This window comes from Typha angustifolia, chromosome 7 (genome assembly GCF_048772165.1).
Source record: "Typha angustifolia cultivar Huaian chromosome 7, ASM4877216v1, whole genome shotgun sequence".
Taxonomy (NCBI): Eukaryota; Viridiplantae; Streptophyta; class Magnoliopsida; order Poales; family Typhaceae; genus Typha; species Typha angustifolia.
Window position 1 is genome coordinate 18,084,569 of NC_133245.1, and position 15,972 is coordinate 18,100,540.

Below are 15,972 nucleotides of genomic sequence, written 5' to 3' on the forward strand. Positions count from 1 at the left end.
GATTCCTCTTGGTTTTTTTCACCATGGTGTGGCCTTTGTCTTGGGAAAGCATCACACACTACATAGACATGGAATTCTCTTTGGTTGCCCACATGCTCCCTCCGCTGTCTGGACTCCTAGACAACCATTTAGGAAGGACACTAATTCTCACATCTCGATGAGATTTGACACTAATTGATTCACTAAAATAATCTCCATTGATGGCATAAGAGCCAAAAGAAATTATTTATATAATGATAACCATGTTCTGTCACAAGACACCATCATATACAAAGTGCCGAATTAAATGTTGTAACGTTTATGGTGGCATCAAGTTGAGTACAACTCAGCTCACTTGTTATCGTCGTCTTCTTCTTCTTTTTCCCTTTTTTCTCCTTCAAGTTCTTGCTCAAATTTGGGTCATGTTCCACTTATCTTGAGCATGGCTTGAGTCCGCTTGGCTTGTTTACTAACCTTAATAAAACAGCAGCATATATATGTTGTCCTTCTCCACAAGTACTTTCCAAAGATAACATAATGAATACATCATTGATGGCATGGAATCTAGCTTTTAGAATATATTAGAAGGTAAATGATGCCCTAGGTATGTGTGTGGAATATAATAAGAATTGTTAAAATGGGGAATAGGAGTATGGTCTTAGATTAGATAGCCTTAAATAATGGAAGATTTGGGTTATTCTATTCCATCTAGCTATGGAAAACTTTGACTGTCGATCATTCAGGGAACCCAATAAGCTCACCTCATTAGGCTGCAAATTTAATTGTTATATACAAGCTGATGGCATTTAAAGCTATGGGTCATCTCTCCGAGTATTATGTTCTCTTAGACCTCTTGGGTTTGGTCTTGTTGCTATCACTGCTGCATCATCCATGCATGTCAGATAGGTAACTTTCTAATTTCTAAGTGATTTTCTTTTTGGGGAGTTGGGGGGGGGGGGGACAAAGTTGAGCAAGTTAAAACGAAGCCATAAAAATTCTCTCAAAAAAATTTTATGTAAGAATTTGTGGTAGCAAAAGGAGACAGATGATCGACAGTGAGTGAGTCATTTTCCTTCAGACTCTTTATGGTTGAATATTCTACCACATTTGATTCCTTGTTTACGTAGCCTGGTAATTTGTATTTGAGTTTGATTGGTAGGCATAGAATTCACTAGAAGATTTCATACTGCACAAAACTGGAGAATGGTTAGATTAAAAATAAATAAAATTGCATGATATATTATTGACATCTTAATGAAATATTTGTTCTCTTCTGCTTGATGAGATAAATAGTACGATTAGTTTGCTATATGTAATATGGAGGAAACTTGAATGGGAAATGTCACCTAATTTAGTTGGTGATTTATGCTCACTTATTATTCCCAACTAATTGTGTTTTATGGTATAATCAATAAGAGAGTTAGTTGAACTCTTGGATCCGTATGAATCACTGGGGGACCTACCTAGCGCTTATATATCTTTGATTAGATGTGATTAGGGAGTTAGTCTTCAAAGTCTCCACAGTTGAAAGATGGTGACCTTTCATGCTTACCTAGAGGGCAAATTAAGCCATGAGATGACACAAGATGAGAAATTCAGGTTTGATTAGCTGAATGCTTCTCGGTCATGAAAAGCATGACATAGACTGCACATTACAATGATCACATTGAAATAATATTGCAGAATCCTCCTATTAGATCTCATAAAAGAAAAGGAGGAAAAAAAAAAAGTCTCCCAACTGTGAATAGGTAGAGATCATGAAATGGACTTTATTAGGGTTTCCATGATGCTACAGTATCAAGTGGTGCCAATTTGGGGTTATTAAGTTTCTTCATGGAACAAATATACAACAGGAAAAGTTTTAATGATAGCTAGGGTGGTGGTAAACTTGTTCATGATAGTGAAAGGCATACCCAATATTGTAAAGCCTCATAGGAAATCCCATTACTCTCTCTCTCTCTCTCTCTCTCTCTCTCTCTCTCTCTGTGTGTGTGTGAAGCATCATTTTCTCAAGCATATAATCCTCTCCCTAAAGAGAGAAAGAACCGTTAACTTTCTTTTTCCACAGAAGTGTCTCTTTGCAACATCTTTCTCCACCTTAAATTTAACCCTCTACTTCAGATCCATATATCTAAGGAAAACAGCCATCTTTTCTCCACCATCAATAAATTATTCTCCTCTCTACATCATAATATAAGAGGAATACAAGTACTAACAGCAGCAGCAAGAGTAGTAGTACTAAGAGAGGAGAAGAGATAAAAGAAGAGCAGAAGAAATGGAGCTTTTCCCTGCCCAGCCTGACCTGTCACTCCAAATCAGTCCACCACCAAACAACAAGCCAGTATTGAACTGGAGCTCCAATGATGAACCCATGGCTTTAGGGTTTTGGAGACGAGCCTTAGAAACAAACAATAGCAGCAGTAGCATCACTACCTTGCCGCCGAAGGCCGCCGGCATTGAAGGGTTTGCCCTCTCCTTAGCAAACCCAATTGTCCTGGACTCCAAACCAGCCAACCTCCACCACCATCACTACCCTTTCCTACATGACGGGTATGGCCAAGATCTTAGCTTCATGAGGCCTATAAGGGGGATCCCACTGTACCAATATTCCTCTCCCTCTTCCCCCTTCCTCCAAAAGCAGCAACAGCAGCAGCAGCAGCAACAACATTTGTGTGATGCATCCACCACAGCATTGCAAGGCATTCCAAGATCGCAGAGGTTCTTGTCGCGGTTACCATCTGCAAGACGAAGCATGAGAGCGCCGAGGATGCGGTGGACGACCACTCTCCATGCCCGCTTCGTCCATGCCGTCGAGTTGTTGGGAGGCCATGAGAGTATGTTTACTGTCTTGCTTCTTATCCGGCATGAAATTTTGCTTCTGAACAAGGTGATCATCTGATCTTTTATTTATTTATTTATTTTTGTTGCATACTTTGGATCTTAGGAGCTACGCCCAAGTCAGTTCTCGAACTCATGGATGTAAAAGATCTTACCTTGGCTCATGTCAAGTCTCACTTGCAGGTGAGGAAGCCTCTGATCTCTTTATATTATAATTGAAGGCCAAAATGGAGAATATATTTAATTGCAGGATCATCTCAAATTTCCTTTCCCTTATTCTTCCCGCAGTTCTTTTGATTTCTTTGTTGTCCACCTTCATTTCTTGATCATTTAGGTGGAATTAAGGTGCATTTCATCTGAAAGATATATATATATATATATATATTCTTCTGCGGTTAATGCTGAAGGAGTACTAATTTTGTTCTTTTGTACATTTCTAATTGTACTATCATTTCTTTGATTATTGAACTCTTGCAAACATCCTTAGACTGACCATTGGCCAGAAGAGCCTCAGCTTTTGGTCAATCTCTTCTCTCTAGAGGTCTGTAGCTTCTGCACTTGGTAGCAGCTTTTACTTGAGAAGAAGAAGAAAGTATATATGCAAACAAAAGCAAAGGAGAAAAGCAAATTACTGTGAGATTACACTTGCACCAGACATTTACATCAAAAAAAGAAAGAAAAAAGAAAATGTTAGGAAACTGGTACAATGTAGCATCATGTCTTAATAATTTACCTTCTTGTGGAGCTATATATCTCAGCTGATATCATTATAAATGCAACCAATTAAAGGGTAGGCATGTAGGTCTATAGGTACTTTGACTTGCATCTTATTCTAAGGTAGAAAAGATTAAAATAATAATAATACATTAATGAGGATGCACTTAATGTACCAATCCTTTTGACAAATTAATGCGGTGTCGTATCGGATATTTTTCTTTGGCCCTTTTGGCATGCTACGGTACTACTTCATTTCAAAGTGACTTATGGTGAATTAAAATCTATGGTTGCAGATGTATCGTACCATTAAGACCACAGATAAACCAGCAACGTCTTCTGGTGAGCAACTTTTCTCTCTTCTCCTCTTTTCTTTTCTTTTTCAAAAGAGAGATTTGTTATCTGGTCGAAAAAGCATGTCTACTTCTTACAATAGTCATATGGTTTCTTTACGTGAGGAAAGTAATGATGAATCTTGTGATTCTTTTATTGTAGGGCAAGCTGAGTCTGTGGAGGTTTTTGATGAGAACTTGCTTGATGTTAACAACAATCATGGATCAGAATCTCCAATCCAACACGGAAAATCTATGGGAAACAATGGCACTTTATGTGGCCTATGGAGCAATTCTTCAAGGTAATCTATGTTAGCAATTTCTTTCAGTCCCGTTCTGGTGGTATTGAGCTACTTTTCAATAATTGTCATTTATTCCTGTAGGGATTTTGTGCTAATTATGACCTTTTTGACATGTTAAATTATCATATGTTCATAAGGCCTCATCATAGCATAAAATAACAGTTTTCCTTAATAATTCATGAACCTTGTCTTAGGCGACTTTAGCTCTGAATTCCAGTGGAGTCAGCAATTAACATACTAGTACAAGGAGGTTTCTGAACCTAATCATAACTAAATTCCAGGCTAATGCCTGTTTTGCTAACTAAACCATTAATATGAAGCATTACAGACATACATAATTTCCGTTTATTTAAGAATGATATAATATTGGTCACAGCAATTAATTATGATGAGGCTTAATTTACTCTTTAGCATTTGTGATTATCATATGTAGAAAAATTAATGAGTGTCGCAGTACATGAGGCTTCCACCAACATGGAATTTGTATAAAGAAAATGTGCACGAATCATTATCTGATCAATATAGATTAATTCCTTTTAGGAGGTGAAATATTTTCTATTTTTTTTTCTTTAAACAAACACCAAAAACCCCCCACAAGAGAACTCGGAGAAGCGACGTTTCGTAAAGAAGGATCCCATAATAAAAACTGATATATATATATATATATATATAGAGAGAGAGAGAGAGAGAGAGAGAGAGAGAGAGAGAGAGAGAGAGAGAGAGAGAGAGAGAGAGAGAGAGATTATATTGAAGGCATGAGGCTCCCTAGCTAGTCAGATCCACACTACACCTACTTTAGGCAACTAAAGGTCCTTTGTCTCATTTCCTTTGTTACTATAATATCGAGAACATCCAAGTGCTCACAAAAAGCAGCAGAGCTTATAGCTTTGTTCCTTATGTCCAGGATCTAGTGAACACTACTGCCCATGATGGTGCAATGATCTCCCTACCTTGTTTAAAAGCACCAGGAAGCCCACATATCTCCCACTCCAAGAAAAGACCCATCTGAAAAAAAATCTACATGTAAAGGGGCAGCTCGAACTTTCAGATCTTATGGATACCTTAGGCTACCAAGAAAAAAGGACTTTAATCCCCTCCCCTAAAGCTTCAAAGCTTGGTGCAAAAGCTAGACCTTTGAACCTTCCTTGCAGCTGGCTTCTTCTTATGTATGATGTGCAGTCACATGGGATTCAACTTTAATTCACTCACAGCAGGAGTAAAGCTAACCATGTACAACATGTTAATAGTGAAAGATTGCTTTCTTTTCCCTCCCATATTCTCTTTTCTTGCATGGACTTCCACTGATGGAAAAGAATAAATAAATATTCTCCCCATGATCATTCTTTGCAGCAGGAGGGGCTGGTTCAATGACAAAGCAAGGGATTCTACCCCAGGAAGCATAAACTCTTTTGAGGTACCCCCACTTCAACCCCTCACCTCATGATGATCTCCATTACCTTATTCTACATAGTGACATAAAATAACTTTAGTCAACAGTTGTGAATCTTTCATGCAATAATGATGTCTTTATTTGCATGTTTCTCTTTTTCCCCTTAGCAGGAAATGCAATCAAAGAATCTTGAAGCTATGTCCAACTTGAACTCATCGTTCCTATCGGCCGAGATGATTAGCAAAAAGAAGCCCAACCTCGAATTCACCTTGGGAAGACCATACTGAATAATTCCTGGTGGCGGCTATATAACATCAGATTGAGGAGAATTAAAGTAGAGAAGAGAGAGACAAGGAAGTATTGAGGCAGAAAGCAAGAGAAAAGGAGATCGATAAAATATTATATTGGTTAGGGTGTGTGTGTGTGTGTGTGTGTGTGTATAAGGTGAATGAGCGAGTAAAAAGTAAGAGAGAGCCAGGAGACTAATGTTATAGATAGACATGAGATGGCCGGTTTATTGATCGATTGAAGATGCATGTTAAGAGTGAGAAAGAGAGTGTAAACCTTTTGTTGTCATAAAGCACAAAAGGGAAGGTGCTCCTTCACTCTCTTGCATGTGCACGTGGTTTGCTTTGTAGTTTCCCAACAAAGACAAAAGGAGAAAAATAGAATAAAATAAAAGAGAAGAAGAAGAAGAAGAAGAAGAAGAAGAAGAAATATATTCATCCAAGTAACTAGCATCAACTTTGAACGTTAAAAGATGATGTAGTAATAAATGTAACAAGTGAAATGGCCAACTTTTCCTATGGATCGAGCATCTATATCTTGTAACAAACAACACCTAGATGAGTCCTAGAAGAAGCATCCATAAAATGCTGGAGCAACGGCATCTCTCTTTTACTCAGTTTGCTTTGACCAAAGAGGAGAGAGGAGAGAGAGGGGGGGGGGTGGATAGGGGATAGTTCTAAGTCCATCAATCTAGCTCACCCTTTGGTATATATCGATATGGACATGGCTAGCAGCTGTTGCATGGACTCTCTCTTACATTTGGAGAGCATGCATGTGATCAATGATCCATCGCCTTTACTGGTGATCGCAGGCTTTTTTCCTCTGCTTCAAAGACAAACCCATGCAGCAGTCCTTTTGACAAGAGAGAGAGAGAGAGAGAGAGAGTACTCCACCATCCACATCTCATATATGGACCCACCTTAAACTTATAACAATAAATTATAAGCTCCAATGGGTTAATTTGCAAAATATGCTACGATAAGATTAAGAAGATTTGCTATTATTCCTCCCTACCTCGTTTCTGACTCACGCGAGAATCACGCGGGAGGTGTGACGCAGCGGATAAAGTTACCCCCCATGCACGCTTCGGGAACGTTACGAGCTGGGACCGCATGGATCGCCACCGTCCGTTCCCCTGACGATCCCCACGTGTCAACGTAGGATGACGTATCCACCCCCACCCCCCCTCGTACTTTTCTATTTTGCAAAAATGGCATAAATGCGGAAATAAATGATATGGCACTCCATTCGCTATGATTGGAGAGCAGCCCGTGGACGGGCAGAGTTGGGGACTGCGTCGTATCACCTCTCCCGGGCAGCGCGGGCAGCTCGGGGTTTCGCATCGCCAGAGCACTCACCGCTCACCAGCCGACCAGTCCCTGTCAGCATTCAAGTTATTGTCTATCCTTTCCACTCCACGCCCCATATTTATTATCCACAAAATATTAATTTTTTTTTTTAAATAAGCCTAAGTGATACCTTTGATTAATTAATGCAGTATATTATATATTCTTTTTCATTGGGGGTGATGAAATAATAGCTGACGTGCTCAAAAGAGACTTATTTAGATATTAAATTTAAGGGGGGTGAACTATTGAATATACTACTTGAATTTCTATCGAGGCCAAGTTTGGTCAAGAACTCAGTACGTATAATATCTTTCCAAGATCAAGGTACATGGCCTTCGTTGACTTAAGGCCTTCCAAACTTAAGCATATGGAGACAATAGTGGGTCAACTAATCCATTTAAAAATGGGTGCATTGGCATGATTTGTGATCTATAACATGAAAGATTGTCAGAAGCTGTCCTTCAATCCGGTATATGTATTTTTTTTTCCTCTTTGAGAGATGGAGACTTATGATGGATGCTTTGCTCCAATTAAAATTTGGTCAAGTACTAACGCATTAGATGTTCTCAGACAGTTTAAAACTAAAATAAAGTAGATCTTTTTTTATCTATTCTTTCCATGCAGAAAATCTTGGGCAAGGTTTCTATGGTCCATCTTGGATGTGTTACCACTAATCCACATCAAGAAAGTTAGGTAAAGCTCATGAGGAAAGACTATTGATGAAGTGTCTTTCTTGCATGGATTGGATTGGTAGGGACGAGTCAAGTGGGAGGTACCAGCAACTGGTGGTTTCTTGGTTGGCTGTTAGTGAGTGGCTTGTGAATCCCAGAAGCTCTGGACCACTTGATCCTATGAGGTCCTTCGTGTCCTTCAAAAGAAAAGGGAAAAAAAATAAATAAAGGAAAAGTTGAAAGGAAAAGAAAAACATCATCGATCATGGTACTACCTGCATAGAGTATATATTGAATGGAGAACCGCAAGAAACCAAAAGAGAATGAGAAAACACAGCCTACCATAAAAGAATGGGTTAAATCTTACTAGCTCAATTCATGTAGGCTTCTGTGTAAACTTCAAGAATGTCTCTGGAAATTGTGGGAAGTAGACTAGCTTAAATCTTAAGACTTTGCTATTACTTTCCCTTTATCCTCACTTTCGATCGTACAAAGTCTGAACCATTAAGTTTTGTTTAGTTTAAGACTAAGTCGCAAACTCGATTAATTAATCTTAATTAGATATTGAAAAAATTAAAAAAAAAAATATTTAACAACTGGATCAATTTAGAGATCTAGTTTAAGAGGAATTTCTAAACTCAAAAACAAATAAGACCTCAAAATTTTAAAGATATTCAATAATTGAACAGCCAGATATGAACAGTGTCCCCACCTTTGCAATTAGTCATTTAAATTTCTGACTGTATCCGCCTTACCTGCCACTTTCTATTCTTTGAGTTCTGCGGCTTCTGCAGATAGTAAAGAAGGTGACGAACAGTTCAAAGAACTAGACTCAAATCAACCCAGAGGGGGAAGCTAGTTTGAGAAGAGAACTGGTCATGTCTTATTTGCACAACCATTAACTGCATCCCTTTTGAGTAAAAGAAAGATGAAACAATCATCATTCCCAGAAAACGATAACAGCAGAGATGTAAGAAATATCATAAGACCGACAAATGTCACTGGATAAAAAGAGCGATACATATGTTTCTTTCACAGATCAACAACATAGAACACAGAACTTGGCATAGGCAAGTCGCATTCTATCTCTAAACAAATACGCTATCTAGTATAGTTACCTGAGTTATACAGCGAGTCAGCAATATATTTACAGACCAGCAAAAAAAAAAAAAAAAAAAAAAAGAAGGTGAAATTTCCACATCCACCTGTCACTGTAAAATTGGCCAACCAACCACAGCACTCTACCAAATTAAGGCTTGGCTTGCACCCTGGTATAGGATCTCGGAGGTTCATTCCTTGCTAGTGGTGGTAACTGCAATATAATAATAATAATTACAATAACAATAATAAATAAAGAAGATTTTGACAAGATATCATCACCCAGCAAAAGGCATAAATGCAATGCAACCCATAAGTTCAACTACATGAGCAAGCGCAGACTAATCCAAAAATACCATATGAGCTGAAGTTACAAAAAATAAATGTGGCATGACCGTAGTAGCTAATTAAAAGAGGAGTAGTTCAACAAATGTCCCACATGGCAACGGCAAGGGTAGATACATAGGAAAGTGGTGGTCATGGTAGGTTAAAAAAGAGGTATCCTAGTTGTAGGCAACATTATAGTGGACTTTATAAAGACCTCAAGGAGAAGTCAAAAGAAACAACTAATTGATGGAAATGGGACACAAATCCTGATATTTTAAATTCCAGCTGAAAAGATAACTCTTGTTCCTAGATGGTCAACAATGAAGAGGTAACAAATACAGCTGCAGCAAAAGTCGTAGCAAGTATTACCTGACACTGGAGAAACTGACTCAAAGATGAGTTGCCACAATGCATGAGACCCCCAAATATACCAGATATATGGAGTTATGTTCTACGGTATTCTTTGATGAAAACACCTCAAGTTAGGTCACTAGGATCAGTATTTGAAACAAACGAAGATTATAATGGTAACATGAATTGCTTTACGGTATTTGGAACATTAACACTATAATAGTAATAAAAAGTAGCAGTTCCACAAACAGCTTCAAAAACTGGAAGGCAGGCTCAGAAGTCCAAAGAGTATCACGAGTCAAATCAGTACTCAAATGTTTTCTCAAATTCACTCGGCTTTGTAAAATATTGAAGAGTTTTGATTTTGGTAAATCGAAGTGTAGCTCAAAAAGATATTGATGTAGGTAGAGTGAGCTTAATACAATTTCGATCCCTATTATGATTTCTTTTTACTGCTTGTCAGCATCTAGAGGAACAAATACCTTGTTCTGAAGCCTCATTATCGTAGAAATTAGCATTTTGTCACCAACAATCTGCCTCAACTTTTTAATCAGTTCAATCCTGCTGATCTTTTGCTTCTGATAGAAATAAACAAGACAAAAGTTAGCATGTCTGTGATATATCAATGTCCCCAGATGAAAGAGTAACAGTTTCAGAGGAGGGAACTTAAACCTTGAATTCTTCATAACAAGCATTGACCAAGTCCATGTCTTGAGGAGGCACCTTTGTTGAAATTGCAGCAAACAACATTGAGAATGGCATCCAGGGTGAGGTAGGAGCTCTTGGAGCTCTCCCAAATATGGAACCTTGAGATTGAATTGCTAAAGCTGGAGATGGCTGATAATTCCCATCCTGATATGTCACAAGACAAAGTAATAGCAATCAATTTCTAAAACTTCCTTTGATGAAAAGCACGTGCTTTAAATTGTCCTTTCATGAAACATGAAGATAACTAGTAAAGAAATGGACTATAATCATTGAACATTTTCATTCTTTGTGCTTCTGAATTTCAATGTACATAAGGAAGATGATTAGACATTATTTTTTTCATAATTTAGAGGAAGATCAAGACTAGCTTTTGTACCTTCATAACATTAGGATGTGTTATGCTCCCATGAGTCATAATAATCAATAGAACAGCAGCGCAGTGGAAGTAAACTACAAATTTATGGCCATCTGCTTCTACAGAAATTACAGAGAGTAGTAACTAACGTAAACTCATGCTTGTTTGATTTGAGCATGGGTTCAATTAGCTCAGTTTGGGTCAGATAAAGATCATAAATTTGATCTTGTTCAGAAGCTCAATTTTCGTCAGGTTGAACTTGATATGCTATAAAAATGCTGGGTTGGGCCTAAACCAGGTCAAACCATCTTAAGATCAAACTGCATTAAAAAAGAGGTCTTTCTGAATTTCATGCCAAACAAAACCTGCTTCAATCACTTCCATAGTTCCATGGTTGCACCATAATTGACGTGTGTAAACTAGCTTATAGTCAAAAGAGCACTTTTGAGCCTTTTTAGGAACTGTACTTTCTCACATTGGGCTGCTAGGTTGCAGAGGGCAAACAAGTCAAAGATGGACGGATTAGCTACTCCTAAGCAAATCTCGTAGCAACCCACAATCAAACTATACTATGTTGCAGTAAATGGCAAGCAGATAAATTGTTAAACTGATCATAGAGAACGCACCTGCAACAAAGTAAGAGGTGAACTAGAATTTGTAATATCAGACATATTAGATGCACGGTCTTTCCCATCCAAACAATCTGCAGGGACAAAACAGGGAAAGAATATCAGAATATTGAAGTTTAGTACAAAAACGAAATGCAGTTATATATAAATAAAAAATAAAAAAATAAAAAATAAAAAAAACCAAGGAATTACCTCTGGCCTTAGAGGGCACCTTAATGGTTACAACATACTCAGGATAGATATGTGTATTCACATGCATATCCCATATAATATAATGCTTTGGCTTTTGAAGATCATCTAAACCACTATCAAAATCTTCATTGCTAGGTTGGGACTGTTTAGATCCAGGAAGAATGAGTTCCACATTTCCCATTATAACTCGGCATAACATCATATGGGCAATGCCATGTTCGTCAACATCAGAATAACTAGCACTGTCAGTAGTAAGTCGATTAGCTCTACTTTCTTTAAAACTAAAAATAGAAAAATATGAGTAAAGGACCTGATCATAAGGAAGAAGAAATGTAAACAGACTCCATGGGAAATAACAATATTCCAAATAGTACACCGTGACAGCTAATATGAAATATAACCTTACCAGACATTGGAATGATTTGCTGGTGCAAGATGATTGCCAACGCCATATATAGGGCCATGTAAAGGCTTCTTAATTTGTAAAACACCCTGCGACATCATGTCCTGCACAGCATCTCTTGAAGAAGCAAGCCAAGCGTAACGGACATTTGCATTGCCGCGGTGATTTTTAGTAATCTCTACCTGCTTCTGAAAAAGATCAAAGCGGACCTGACCTAAATTATCAACTAATGGGGTTCTATATATTCCAATTATATCCTTTGCATCAACAAGTGGGCCAAGTCCTTGGAGTAACATATCCCTCACAGCATAATTGATACGAGGATCGCAGACTTGCCCAGTCACCTTCTCATTACAGGATCCTTCAAAAGAAATCTTAGAAGGGAAGAAAGAACAAGGCTCATTTTCTCCAACCATTTCATTTGCTTCAACAAATATCTTCTGGTCACTGTCAGAACCTACTTCAGTCTTCACCCTCTTAATATTAGAGATTACCTCATCATGATGATCTGAATTTGAGCTTTCAGCTGCACTTACGGAAATCTCAATACAGTCATTTTCACAATTTGGCTGTGACCTCATCATAACATTTTTCCCTTTGTCAGAAGGTTGACATACATCTGATGTAAAATATTCAGGATATAATTCAGGAAAAAAGCATTTCTCATGTTCATCAATCCACGCAATTGGCTTCCGTAGACCTGTATCAAGATCAACGCAGACCATGTGCACAAAATCTAACAACAATTGCAGGTTTTGATGTACCGCTTCAGTAATTGCCTTCTTTGTTTGAAAGTCTCTCCGGGCCAAATGGATGATGTTCTCTGGAAAATCTTTCCATTCACCATCCTGATAATACAGCACACGCTGTGGCAACCCACTTGACATAAAATTGCGATAACTTTTAACAATTTGTCTATCCGAAAAGTAGCAGGAGTTAGTATTACAAGTTTTATCTGCAACATGCTGACAGGATCCAATGCCATCTCTAGCATCAGTGGGGTATGCAGCAGAGTCCCGCTTCCTCTTAACATCGCCTGTCTTTCTACCACATTTATCCAATACCTTTACGTTCGTTACTTCCATTTTTATGCACAAAAGTGAACGCTAACCACTGACTAAATCTTCGTAACAGCCTTTCCTCCACCGATTCCACTACTTATTATAATTTACAAACATTCCACGCGATATATTACAGAAAAAAGTCTCCGGTCTGGAAAAGCAAGAAGCAAGGTGAACCTGAAGCAATAAACACAACTTCTAAAATAAGCATCTACTCATACAAAGGACCTCACTAGAATGAGGAACAAGAGAAATAATCATATGCATATGTTAGATGCAAAGAATATATCCTCAAACAACAGAAATACTGATATCACAAATCTCTCAATGAATTCTGTAATATGACTGTCAAAAAAGACTAGCAGTTCAAAGAGTCAGAGCTAGTTCTTTCTGTTGTATATATTATATAATCACCTTGCATTTGTAACAAAAGCATGATATATATATATAGCGAGGGAGAGATAGAGTAGCAAATAATAGAAGCTTGATTGGCCCCTGTTTTAAAGAAGAGGATGGAAGACACCTCTTGCCGTGGCTATTCTGAAAACTGTTACTAATCATCTCTCTTATATGGCCTAAAGGTCCATTCTCTCCCTGCAGTAAAATCAAGATGACTTCCAACACCTAATGAAATATCTCAAATAAAGCTTGTTTAACTCTTTAAGAAAGTCACCTGCTACATTTCTCTGTTGAATAAATATAGAGATGTATCGGCCATCAAAGTAGACAAAAGGAATTTTTTATCCTAGTTAACATATACAAACTAACCACAAAGTTAAATCTCAGTGAAAATTTTAGCTACAAATAATCTTATGAAAAGAATAATAATATTATTGACAAGTGAAAACCAATCATGCCCAAAGAAAACAGAGAGATTTATACAGTGAATAATAGAAAGATATTTATGCATACAACCCATACTAAGATGCCACTTGTTAGGAAAAAATATAGCAGCGGAAGAGGAAATTTAGTTACTTCCCCTACAGAAAACAAACTCATGTAAATAGGCAATGTGTTAGTTCTTGACCCGCCAAGTAGAGCTCTGTAGCGCACCAATGTGTAGACACCACAAAGAAAGGGGACTCAGGCAAGACGCAACCATGTTTTTGTCGCGTCGCACAGCTAAATACGACAAATAATCCATGTGCCATTCTTTCAAGGCAATCGGATCTCTGCATTAGTCAATGGCAATTCATACCAGAAATAGAAGCAATAGCTGCACTTACCAATAAATACCGTTTGTCTACTAATACTACATGCATTCAGCAGTACCAACATTAACAAGAAGCATCGTGCATGCAAACTAAAGAGTTCAGTAGCAACCAATAATTTACTAACATCAGTATAGAAATTATGAACGCATGATCTCTCTCTCTCTCTCTCTCTCTCTCTCTCTCTCTCTCTCTCTCTCTCTCTCTCTCTCTCAAAAGAGAAAAGGGAACAAGGCAACATATGATCACAACGAAAACCAAATTGAGACAGCGAACATCGAAAATAAAACTAATGAAGTAAAAAGAAGCAAGCATCAACTACAAACAGCAACGACAACAATCAACAACCAGAATTCCCCCAAAATTTACAAAGAAAAAACTAATTTTCCAACCCTGGGGAGTTCCAAATGGTAAAATTAACATCTCTTAGACATAATACAACAAACCTTTAATAGAAATCCTCATCCAATATCCAATTTCCTCACCTTGATCGCTCATCCAAAAGAATTCAAAACCAATCAATCTCAATTTCTTCCAAAAATGAAAAGGAAAAAAAAACCCAAATTTCCAATTAAAGAACGCATCACAGAGCAAAGCCCGAGATACAGCAAAATCATCAAAACCAAGATCAAGAACGGCAACGAACCGAACCCACGATCAAGTAATCCAAACCACAACTAGATCTTTAAGCAAGAAAAGGATGAGAAACCAGGAAAAAAAAAATCCCTCTTACAAGAAGATCGAGATCGAGATGAAGCGATTACCTGAGGTTAGTAGAGATCGGATGCTTCATCTCTTCGAGAAGTGCTCTCTCTCTCTGTCTCTGATCTCACGATCTCTGTGGTCGCGAGTGACGGTTTTCTTTTTCTAATCCGGGGCCCCTCGGTATCGGCGAGCGATGATGAGACCCGAGCGAAAGGGGCGTGACGGTGGGGGAAGCAAGGGTACAAATAGCATAGAACGGTCGGCGCTCAACCCTCTCGCAGATGCCGACATCAACCCATCCGACGGTCCAGATGAATGTTCGGTCCACTGTTCAACATCTCTAGCCCTCCATTTCTCTTTCGATGTATAAGCGCGGGCGTAGACGGGGGATGTAAAGAAAGACTTGAACGCGATACACGTGGCCAGTATTTTGAATGTCCGGTCGTAAAAGGGAGGTTTATATACGGGTTCTCCGGTTCCGGAGTCGGTTTAATGTTTTGACTATTTTACCATGGGCATGGGCATGGGCATGATCATGGGCATGGGCGGTTAACCCATAGTTTAGAAATTTCTAGAAGGTGGATGTGTTGTTAGTTAAACTCTCTCTCTCTCTCTCTCAGCTTAAACTATTTTGCTCGTTAAAGCTTATTTACCCAAATAATTTATTATCTAAAAGAATCCTATTTTGGACCAGTCAAATTTAAAAAACGCCCAACTCTTCGGTATTTTCTGTGTTTCTATGTAAAAATAAAACTCTAATACGTCAATCTTTCTTTTAAGAATAAAATTACGCACCACATTATAACTTGATGATTAATCCAGCGTTCTTTTTGTCAAACTATATTAGCTTGTGGGGGGTGGGTGGAGGAGGACCATTTTAGTCAAATATTTAATTAGTATTTATAATTACAAGGAGGCATATAAAATATATATTTATTATTTATGATTTTGCTTTTATAAAATTCGACTCAGTATTATTTTTCTTCGTTAATTTATCCCACAAATTATTTAAAAGCTTATAATATCCGCTCTTTTAAAAGGAGTTTCTTTAGCCTTATATTTTAGACTC

General features: G+C 38.0%; 2 protein-coding genes across 7 annotated transcripts; one reads left to right on the top strand and one right to left on the bottom strand.

The window, feature by feature from the left end:
• The first annotated feature begins 1,823 nt into the window (after nt 1–1,823).
• On the top strand, nt 1,824–6,236 carry LOC140763350 (probable transcription factor KAN2). Of its 4 annotated transcripts, none has more exons than XM_073101502.1 (6): nt 1,824–2,813; nt 2,924–3,000; nt 3,828–3,873; nt 4,027–4,165; nt 5,519–5,579; nt 5,723–6,236. In XM_073101502.1, the coding sequence occupies exons 1-6, from the start codon at nt 2,255–2,257 to the stop codon at nt 5,840–5,842; spliced, it is 1,002 nt and encodes a 333-aa protein (XP_072957603.1). In that variant the 5' UTR covers nt 1,824–2,254; the 3' UTR covers nt 5,843–6,236. The 4 variants fall into 4 exon arrangements, with proteins under 4 accessions (XP_072957603.1, XP_072957600.1, XP_072957604.1 ...); XM_073101499.1 differs by having other exon boundaries at nt 1,826–2,813; nt 5,516–5,579; XM_073101503.1 differs by having other exon boundaries at nt 1,829–2,813; nt 5,726–6,236.
• A 2,605-nt stretch (nt 6,237–8,841) lies between these two features.
• Nucleotides 8,842–15,122, bottom strand: LOC140762084 (inactive poly [ADP-ribose] polymerase RCD1-like). 3 transcript variants are annotated; one of them, XM_073099695.1, is made up of 7 exons: nt 14,963–15,122; nt 11,930–13,164; nt 11,524–11,765; nt 11,329–11,405; nt 10,312–10,491; nt 10,122–10,217; nt 8,842–9,175 (listed from the first exon to the last, which is right to left on the bottom strand). In XM_073099695.1, exons 2-7 carry the CDS (start codon nt 13,009–13,011, stop codon nt 9,113–9,115), a joined length of 1,740 nt encoding a protein of 579 aa, XP_072955796.1. In that variant the 5' UTR covers nt 13,012–13,164; nt 14,963–15,122; the 3' UTR covers nt 8,842–9,112. The 3 variants fall into 3 exon arrangements, with proteins under 3 accessions (XP_072955796.1, XP_072955797.1, XP_072955798.1); XM_073099696.1 differs by having other exon boundaries at nt 11,930–14,159; nt 14,963–15,119; XM_073099697.1 differs by lacking the exon at nt 14,963–15,122 and adding an exon at nt 14,015–14,945.
• Nucleotides 15,123–15,972: the final 850 nt, after the last annotated feature.